The 10,334-nt window shown below is 37.1% G+C and overlaps 1 protein-coding gene and 2 pseudogenes across 2 annotated transcripts in view; all 3 read right to left on the bottom strand.

The window, feature by feature from the left end:
* LOC148721486 (uncharacterized) overlaps positions 1-2,483 on the bottom strand; it is a 9,199-nt pseudogene extending 6,716 nt beyond the window's left edge.
* LOC111342248 (uncharacterized) overlaps positions 1-10,334 on the bottom strand; it is a 189,693-nt pseudogene that overhangs the window by 95,470 nt on the left and 83,889 nt on the right. The gene's annotated exons all lie outside the window — the stretch shown is intronic.
* Positions 4,836-8,557, bottom strand: LOC148721485 (uncharacterized; the record flags this gene model as incomplete). The annotated part of the gene is made up of 5 exons (XM_088736180.1): positions 4,836-5,815; positions 6,346-6,445; positions 7,121-7,237; positions 7,747-7,817; positions 8,294-8,557. Coding segments are annotated over 5 exons (843 nt in total), but the record flags the coding sequence as incomplete, so codon positions are not given.

Raw genomic sequence — 10,334 nt, 5'->3', positions numbered from 1 at the left:
AACTTTAAGTCAAGTATACAGATAAATGCAATGTTCTGAAAGCTGAATGCAATCTTGACACATTTTAAACATGAATCAACTAATATAAGGATTCAAGCAAAGACTAAACAATTGGATTGAGATAAGTTCACATGAACCATATATTATTCTTGAACTCAAACTGTAAGACATACAACAATAGGTCAAATATGACATACCAAATCCTCAGTAAAATAGGTCACTAACTTGAGGTTACATGTACTGGAGTTACTTTTTCTGTGACCAAGAGGTTCTGAGCTTGTAAGTGCTGGTCTTGACACTCTGAACTACTGAGTTAAACTAACTAACTGTACTTCTTTTATAAGGAATCGAACAATAGCAGGAAATTCTCTAAAATTTTGGAAGTTAGGTGTGATTAGTCTGAATTAAAGGAAATTTATGATGCAAATCCTGTGTGTATGATAACTTGGTTATCATAGGAAATAGGTGTGATGGTGCGACTTAAAGGAAATTTATGATGCAAATCCTGTGTGTATGATAATTTGGTTATCATAGGAAATAGTTTGGTGTGATGGTGCGACTTAAAGGAAATTTATGATGCAAATCCTGTGTGTGTGTGATAATTTGGTTATCATAGGAAATAGTTTCTGAAGATGTAATTCTAAAATTATAACAAAAAATATTGCAATGTCATGCACAACTGTTAGCCTGGTCACAATTACATTAGTAATTTCATTTTCCCCTTTCACTGTTTTATACTGTATTAGCTCAAGTTGTAATATTAAGCCTAGCTCGTAGTCTTTGTTGAATTCATGCCTCCTGTAGCAATCACTATTTTTGATAGTTTCTGTCACACAATTTCCTGTTTTCAAGTACTTTGTTTGTTTCCTTTCTTTTACTGAATTATTTCTGTCTGTAGGTTATCCTTTAGTGTTAAGTACTTTCTCCTAATCCATTTTAATCTTGTTACATTATTTATTGTTTAGTGTCACTCGTTCCCGTTTTTATTGTACCGTTGCATTTATTTGCTGTGTAATAAACTTGTAAATCTTCCCTCGGATCTTTTGTTCTTACATCGACCGTTTTGGCCGTCTTACATAAGGCTATTCTGGTTAGTATACTGCATTGCAATGGCTAGTGCAATTGAGAAACACTGCTGCCAGGCATTGTTTGTTTTGTGTAGTGGCTCTGCTTTGAACAAATCTACATACATCCCAATGGGTGGTACAAATTCTTGTCGTGATTTATTTTGAGATGAATTTGGTAACATCACCTCTTTTTTTACCTGTGGGATCTCTGAGACGTTTCTTGAATGATTCCACTTTTAGTGCAAATTCCAACCTTTTTCTGGAATCCCATGGCTGCCATGTTGCTGTGGAATCTCCAATGGTTCCACCAATGGTCATTTTGTTTGCTTGACTTACATTGGCAAAGGAGGGAAAATATGTCGCGCAGTTATGTAGTTCTCCTGAGTGAGATGACATCCACTTTATGTCTGCTGGTATCAGTTCAAACTTTAATACAATATCTTTTCCTTTTGGAGTTGTCAGTGGTTTGCCTTCAATTTCCTCCATTTCTTTTCTCAGATGGCAGGCGTAAGCTTTCATAAGTGGGTGGTCTTCCTCACAGTTAGCCCCTAGAAGAAGATGGTTGTCATTACAGCTTTGTACCCTTTGAAGTAAAGTTAAGAAAGCTCACAAGATAATCAGTGGCAGTATCATCCTTGCCAAATGGAGCACCATCTGCACCCACTGCCACATACAGGGTGTCATTTTCCTCCATAAACCAGTGAATGCATGGAATCTTCTCGTGAAGAGAAGGATACATATCTGCAAGCTGTAACAGGAAAGGCTTGAGCGGCCTGAACACACCAGAAACTGCCTCAACAGATAGCCTTTCAGCCAAACTTTCTAAGGACAGAACTTAATTCACCAATATCAATATTTCTTATATTTTATGGCTCATGAGGGTTTTATAAGGAAGGATCTTGGTGACTTCACAACCACGTATAAATTCTGACTTGACATTTCTTGGACAAGATCCACTTGCAGCCTGTTTGACCACATCACCACTATTTCCTATACTTGTGTATTTCCTCTTGCTAATCAGACCCCCTTCATACAACACACGCATGCTCCTCACTCGATTTTCATCACTCTCAACATACTCTTCAACCCTGTTCTTCACAATCTTTGGCAGAATCTCATTCATGCAGACTACTGAAGTGCAAATATATGCAGTCATGACTGGTCTCGGAGTTACACCAATTAAGGTTGTCCACATACCATCTTGAACTGCACGTTCATCCGCAGATGAGGAACTGCTTGTGGTTGCACAGTGTATTGGTTTCAGTGCAGCAACTGTTTTCTTCTTTCGCCACAAAAGCTGAAACCTGGAAAGCTCCTTAAGCTTCTCACTGCAGTCCACCTGTACTTTAGTGCTCCCATGTGGTTTCCTAGGTATTTTGGCTTGGGCAGGATATTCATTTTCCTTTGCAGCAGCTTCAAGCTCTGATAACTGTTAACATGTTAAAGTTGCAGGAAAAATATTTTATCACTGAAACTGATCTAAAGTATAAAAAACTGGCTAAATGAATCAAGAAATTGACACATATAATACCTAAATTAAACGAGGCTTACCTGCAAGGTGAACTTTGATTGGGATTCTGTGAGTCATTGGTCGGGAGCGAAGGAGTCACGTGAGAAGGCGCACGAGCCTGGGAAGATCAGTCTTTAACAGATGTGAGCACTTACACCCAATCATGGGTGGGTTAATAACACATGGGTGGGCACATGACTCCTTCGCTCCCAACCAATGACTCACAGAATCCCGATCAAACTTCACCTTTCAGGTAAGCCTCGTTTAATTTAGGTATTCTGTTTCGTCATTGGTCGTTGGTCGCTACGGAGTCACGTGATATTTTAAAGCAGTGTGAGTGCGAAATCAAAGATAACAATGATTTATAGCAATATGAACCTGCTTTAATAACATTCTCTCTTAGCCATCAAAACATACAAATATGAGACACTATCTCATATTTGTAGACCTCGGGCCGATATTCTCCCAGTAAAGCCCTCGCGCTTGGTTAATAAGATATCTGTTTTCAGCAGATAGCTCAACATCAGTTAGATTTGTAACTTTGATTACACCCTGAGCCTTTTCAAGATTCCAAGTAACCTTTATAGGCTGTCGACGTAATCTTCAATACGCCTCTTAATCCATGACTTTTTGGGCTTCGATAAGTACTAAGTCATCATTCCTACGAGGTGCAACACGGCTTCAAAATAAGGAATAGGGGTTACCTAGGGTACATGAGGGTGAACGTGGTAAAATATGGCTAAACAAGGGTAGATGGGGGTAAACGTGGTAGAACATAGGTTACCTAGGGTAGATGGGGGTAAACGTGGTAGAACATGGGTTAACTAGGGTAGATGAGGGTAAACGTGGTAGAACATGGCTAAACAAGGGTACATGGGAGTAAACGTGGTAGAACAGGCGTTAACTAGGGTAGATGAGGATGAACGTGGTTAGAACATGGCTGAACAAGGGTAGATGGGGGTAAACGTGGTAGAATATGGGTTAACTAGGGTAGATGAGGGTGAACGAGGTAGAACATGGCTGAAAAAGGGTAGATGGGGGTAACCGTGGTATAACATGGGTTAACTAGAGTAGATGTGGGTGAACGTGGTACAACATGGCTAAACAAGGGTAGATGGGGGTAAACGTGGTAGCACATGGGTTAAGTTGGGTAGATGGGGGTAAACGTGGTAGAATATGGGTTACCTAGGGTAGATGGCGCTAAACGTCGTAGAACATGGGTTAACTAGGGTAGATGCGGATGGACGTGGTAGATCATGGCTGAACAAGGGTAGATGGGGGTAAACGTGGTAGAACATGGGTTACCTAGGGTGGATGGGGGTAAACATGGTAGAATATGGGTTAACTAGGGTAGATGAGGGTGAACGTGGTAGAACATGGCTAAACAATGGTGGATAGGGGTAAACGTGGTAGAACATGGGTTAACTTGGGTAGATGGGAGTAAACGTGGTAAAACATGGGTTACCTAGGGTAGATGGGGGTAAACGTGGTAGAACATGGGTTAACTTGGATAGATGGGGGTAAACGTGGCACTAAATTAAGTTTCCTTAAAGGTAACTTAAAGGTTAACATTAGAAGTATTTAAGTCATCTTTAGGTGACATACGAAAGTTCTGAAATGTATCTTTAATTGAACTTTCCGAAGTCAATTAAAGTGTCCTTATGAACCATTTAGTTAACACTTTAAGGTCACATGAAAGCAAACCTAAATAACCATTTCATGAACACTTTAAGATCACATGAAAGCAAACCTAAATAACCATTTAATTGAATTTAGGAATCCTCTTAATTCTTGTAAAGTCAACTTTAGTCAACCAAAACTTCCACTTGTAAATGTATCTTAAAGGTTTCTTCAATCTTTTGTTTCCCTTTAAGTACTGCTTAAAGTTACAGGTTTTGTTGTAATTCATCTTTAGTTGTACTTTCTGATTCTCTTAAATTTCAAGTTTTGTTAACATTCATCATTAAGTGACCTTTAAGCGCCTCTAAAGGCTGCAGGTTTCACTTTCAACTGACTTTTGATTTGCTTAATCACACCCTCATTTATATCCCAATAACTTATGATATTTTGGGCAACCTTACAATTGATAGAAAAAGAAGCATCACACATTCAAGTAATAACAAAGTGTTTGAAATTGCAGTGATGAAATAGTTTCGTTCAAAACTCATTTGTTCCCCTGAGATAACATAAACCTACAATGAAGCTGAGGATATCCCAGTCAAGCCCCATACATAATTAAAAAAAGAGATGTCCAAATGTTTGAATTACTGATTGACATACTTTATTAAAATTGTTTCACTTTTGTCAATGTATAATATAATCTTCGTCAAGCAGGTAATAGAATATTTACCACTATAAAAGTATGACAAATACACAAATTATATAACTAGCTGTAGTAACAAACTACACAAAAAGCTATTGATTCACAAATTGTACTCTCAAATCCAGCTACTAAGAAATGTGATTTGAAATGATACTTGTCTAACAATAAAAAATATAAGTTCAACCTATCAATCTAAAATTCAGAAAAATTTTCTTAATCGACTTAAATTTGCAATAACTCTCAGTTATTTGCTACATTATTACAACTGTAATACTTATTAAATATGATCATATACCTTAATTTCTTTTAGTAAACAAGTATTAGAAAACAGTTCTCTTACTCTAAAATGCAGCTGAAACTTTGATATACAAAAATGATGTGTACATCTCTATAGAAAAAAGTATCTCATGTGGAGGAAATTTATTAACATTGAAGAATTCACGATCACTTACTTAAGATGAGACCATAATTATTCAATGAAAAAGAAGCCTCATGCAGGCATGCAAAATAACCTCATTCTAGACTTGGCTTGATATTTTGTACATTTTCGATTTCATTGATTAGTAAAACAATTTTCTCACTGTATTATTGCCCACTCTGGAAAATTTTCAGTAGGTGGGCATCTCAGAAAAGGTTGCCCATAAACCCTGGACGGATTCTCTCTTTAGCTCTTGAAGTGAGCTTTTTCTTATAAGCCTTGTCAAGTTTCTTTTCAATTTTTTTCATTCTCCTACTTTCCCACTGAAGGTGATGCACAGAGTATTTTGTTACTTTTGAGGTATTTCCATCGTCATCCTTGTAGCAGCTTTCCTCACTGCTCATTGCCTCCATGACAAGAACCTCTGCTGCTCTCCCCTTTTCATGCTGGTTGGCCCAGTTGACCAGCTCCAGGGCTGTAGTTTGTCTCATTAACTTCTAAAAAAAATAAAAAAAATTAAACAGGCATGAGAAGGGTGTTATAGGACTTCAAATGAAAAATATGATCCAAATCACTAATTTCTCTTGATATATATATATGTGTGTACCCAATGTAAGAATGGAATTCTTAAGCATGTTATAATATAGGGTCTCTTTGTCCTTTTTTTTTCCCATCAAATGGTGCATACAAACTATCATTTATTTCACATCACATTTTAATATTTTTCAAATTTATTTTACAAAGATTTTCTTGGGAGGCTCTAGATACAGACCAGAATACCTCACTTATTTAACAATTTCTCTAATAAGAACATAGTCCCTTAGATGTGTCTATATTCAAAGCCATCCAATTTTGAAGTGCCAAAATAAAGACATTCAATGGGAAATAGCTTCCCTCCCACTGATCGAGTGTACTTGAGGGTGTACTCAGTCTGGTAACATTGAACATCTGTCGGACCCCATCATTTGTGAACAGCAGGGTATATAAAAAGTAAAATGTTCAAAATAGTATCCTAGCCAATAAATACCTCTCTTTGGCGACCACTCTTCCAGGTTTTTTGTTTATGAGCCTCATAGTGGTTACCACTCTTCAGTTTCTGTGTTTTCACACATATTTGAAATATATTTGTAAAGCAGCTGTTTAAAGAAATGATTATGAAAATGCCATGAGAAGCTGATTGTAAAAAGATTCCCACATAAATTAATGACAATGTTCAAATTTATAATAATTTATGGCAGGCCACCTTAGAATATCTGCCAAGTTAGTATGTCCTTAGTGATTCATTGCTAAGGTGTAAAGTATGCTTTTTTGAGGATCTACACTGAAGTGTTTCAGATCTAGAGACAAGAAATAAACCCGAAAATTTCAGTTTGCAACATATTTAAATTTCTGTAACATTTGGGAAAGTTAATATGTAAGTTAGGAAAAACTATAAAATGCACCCCCCCCCCCTTGTCCTAAATTTGACCATGTAATGAAGGTGCTCATTAGAGGTTTCAGGGTATCTAACTGTGTTACTGAATGCTAGTTTTATGATGACATTTATGTTGAGGAGAAAGTGGTAAAAGACACGAATTGATGGTAGAGACTAAAAGCAGGGGTATCATTAAGGGCTGGGCAATAGACAAATTGACCAACTTTGAGCACAATTTTGCCAGGATGTTTTCAAGCCAACGCCTTCAATAAAACTCAAGTTGTTATAAAGGAGATATGCATCAATATGCTTGAGTGCAAAATCCTTATGCTCACCCACAAAATGTAATGACACCCCAGTAAAAGTGAAATGCATGTGCTATGATTATTGGTAGCTACCTTCTATGACTTCTTTTGTCCAAGGACACTTTTCAAGTCCTCCTTGTTGATGTATTGCCTGCTCTATTGTCCGCTCAAAAAGGATCTTGTTGCTGTCAGAATTTATTCTAAGACAAACAACTAATACAATTAAGCCTGGTATTCTGTAGTAACAACATTAACACTAAGACAAAAGTACAGTCAAACCTCGATTATCCGGACCTGTTGGGACTTAGGTAATCAGTCAGGATAATCGAAAATATGAATATTAATGAGACAATAATGTAAACAAAAGAAATGAAGATAAAAATCTGCTTCGATGACTCTCCGAGTGCTCGATCTTTTGAAAGCGGAGGAGGCAATGTTTTAAACGCACTTTTCCTGAATTTAGACATAATCTCTGAATTTTTTTACCTCATAAAGTTTGGAAGATCAAAGCTCATTAATAATCATGAAAAAAACGGGACCAGAGAAAAAGTCCGGATAATCGAAAAGTCCGGATAATCGAGGTTCGACTGTAACCACCATAAGGTGTTCACATAACATCTCAATATTTCAAGCAGCAGCTTAGACTCGGATTTCCTCGCTCAATCAAGATAAAGCAAAATATCTCTGAATCTAAAAAGATATTACTCACTCTTCGTCAAGATAGAAACCACTAAAGTCATCTTTTTTCAAAAGGAGTTTGTACATTCTCCTCACAGTTCTCTAAAAGAATGAAAAAAAATTCAACAATCGGTTTGTCACGTTTGTCCTATTTCTACTTTCACGCTTTTTAAAAACCCTGGTTGTTTGAAGGCTAGATGATGTAGAGCAATCGACACAAGCACAATTAAAAATTAACCTTACCCATCTATGTGAATAAAACAGGCAAGGTCAAAAGGGTCCAAGAGAAAAAATGATTAAATGAATTTTCATACTAGATAATTCTCGTTGAAACAAAAGGGAGGAAAAAAACTTTTCTGGTAGACCTGTTTATGGTAAAGGATTATCAAGTAATTGTAACCACATCTAATCATGTCAAATGATTACCGCCGAAATAATTAAGTTAATTATGCATATAATTCGCGCGCCAAACATGTACTCAACATAAAAGATAATCTTCCACGAAACAGAACTGATTCAAGCAAATTATGAACACATATCACATTATTCATGCTTATCAGTTATGTTTTTTTACTCACTCGACAAGCCGGTGGAACTACTACTGTCGTTCGCCTTTGTCTTCTGTTTTGGCGCCGACGGACGTTGGCTGCATTATTATCAACAGTTTGAAGACGGCCCTCGATCCGCTGAAGCGCTTCAGAGTTTTCTTTGTTGCTGCGCTCTTGCTGCTGCCGAAGTTTTACATTTTCGCTCGCCAGAGCGTGATTGCTCCGGATCAACTCCTCCAGCAGCACAATGCAATCGTCGGACACTTTATTCCTTTTTTCGCCGCTGGAACCACATCATGGTTTTGATCGTGCAATCGTCTTTCCGCCATATTGTTTTCTTACTTGCTTTAACTACGAATTAACGGTAAAATAACCACACTACAAGTGCTTCTCTCGGATGCTTTGTGATGCTTTGTTAACAAAGTAGTCAAACGGAATATTGAGGTTCAAAAAAGCGCGCGAATTAATATTTCTAAAACCAAACAACGACCTCCTGTTGACATATTGCCTCGTTGTGATGTTTATCGTACTGTGCCTAGCTAACGCTGGCCAGTACAAATGAAGACTCGAGTGTAATTGGAAGCAAGGAAACAGAAAGGCGGGAAAACACGAACTACACGTTCGAACTTTACTTGTTCAAGTAAACAGCTTCATACCGATACTAAAGTTTCAAAAGGGTTAGTTAAAAATATATCTGAAAATGTAGCCGTGTGTAGGTCAAGGATATCTTGTAACAAAGGAAATTTACGTATGATGCACGATCCTCGCAGTAGATAACGCTAATTTAAGCAATAGCGAAAATCACACCTGAAAAAATGAGGCCTGTACGGGACTCGAACCACTGACCTCTGCGATACTAGTGCAGCGCTCTACCAATTGAGCTAACAAGCCAACTGGGAGCAGGCCGTTAAGTCGATTCGTAATAAACCCGTGAAAGTGATAAATCAGATACAATGAAATATATGAAGTTTATATATTTTGAACTGCGGTATTAGATACGTATGATGCACGATCCTCGCAGTAGATAGCGCTATTAGCTTAAATATTTGAAGCTGTTCACTGTTTCTTAGGTTCTGTATTTTTTTTTTCAGGGAGTGAGGAATCTGCTCTTTTCCTGCCAAGACTTTTTCCCACAAGGGCACTGAAAGCTTTCTCGATGGCACATCATAGGTTGGCAGATGATGAGATGGCACATCTTGTCAGTCAGTGCTTTTGTTGTACTGCCAATGTGTATGTAAAATTGTCACCCTGTATGAATTGAAGCTTTGGACGAAGTCAACAGATTAATATGTATTTCTGTAAAATCAATACTGTCTGTCAGCTTCATAGGGAGATTTCCACAAATAACATTGTTTGTATATATGAAACAAAATTTACACTGATCCATGAAAATAAAAATTTCACAATACATATACAAAAAAAAAAAAAAAGAAAGAAAAAGACCAACTACAGAGAATAACCAAAAGTGCTAACCTCATTATAGTAATGCTTGATGCAGACAGTTATTTTTTGTTGCCTTTATAGAGTGCTGGAAACACAAACTATTATGTATTCATTTTTATTGTTTGAATTATTTCTCTGAAATTCCCATTTATTGTGACAGTAACATGGGTGTAGAAAGCTTTCTCGATGGCATTTTGTAAGTTGGCAGGTGAAAAAGTGGCACATCTTGTAAATCAGTGCTTTCAAGTGACAGAAGTCTTTCTTTTACCCATTCTTTAATTGCATACCAATGCTTTTGATTAATAAAGCTATTTATTCAGTTTAATTGTAAATGACAGTTTCTTAGGATTTATTGTGACTTGATTTTTGGAGGCATGAGCTATAGAACACATTATTTATATTGTAGACAATTTGTTCGGCCGAAGTCAAAATAATTTGTTAGTTTTGTGCAATATATGTTCGCAGTGTTTATGAAAATAAAATGTTATGTCTGTGGTAGGCAGAGGCCTGCCACTTTTGTTTGTCCGATTAGTTGTTTTAGTAAGGGTGGATTACATGAGCCGAGTTCACTCTTTGCTAGGATGGCATTATGTGGGCAGGCCAGCCTGACTCATGTAATCAGCCTCTA

Source organism: Stylophora pistillata, chromosome 10 (genome assembly GCF_964205215.1).
Source record: "Stylophora pistillata chromosome 10, jaStyPist1.2, whole genome shotgun sequence".
NCBI classification, from domain to species: Eukaryota; Metazoa; Cnidaria; class Anthozoa; order Scleractinia; family Pocilloporidae; genus Stylophora; species Stylophora pistillata.
This window is presented reverse-complemented; position numbering and strand designations above follow the sequence as displayed.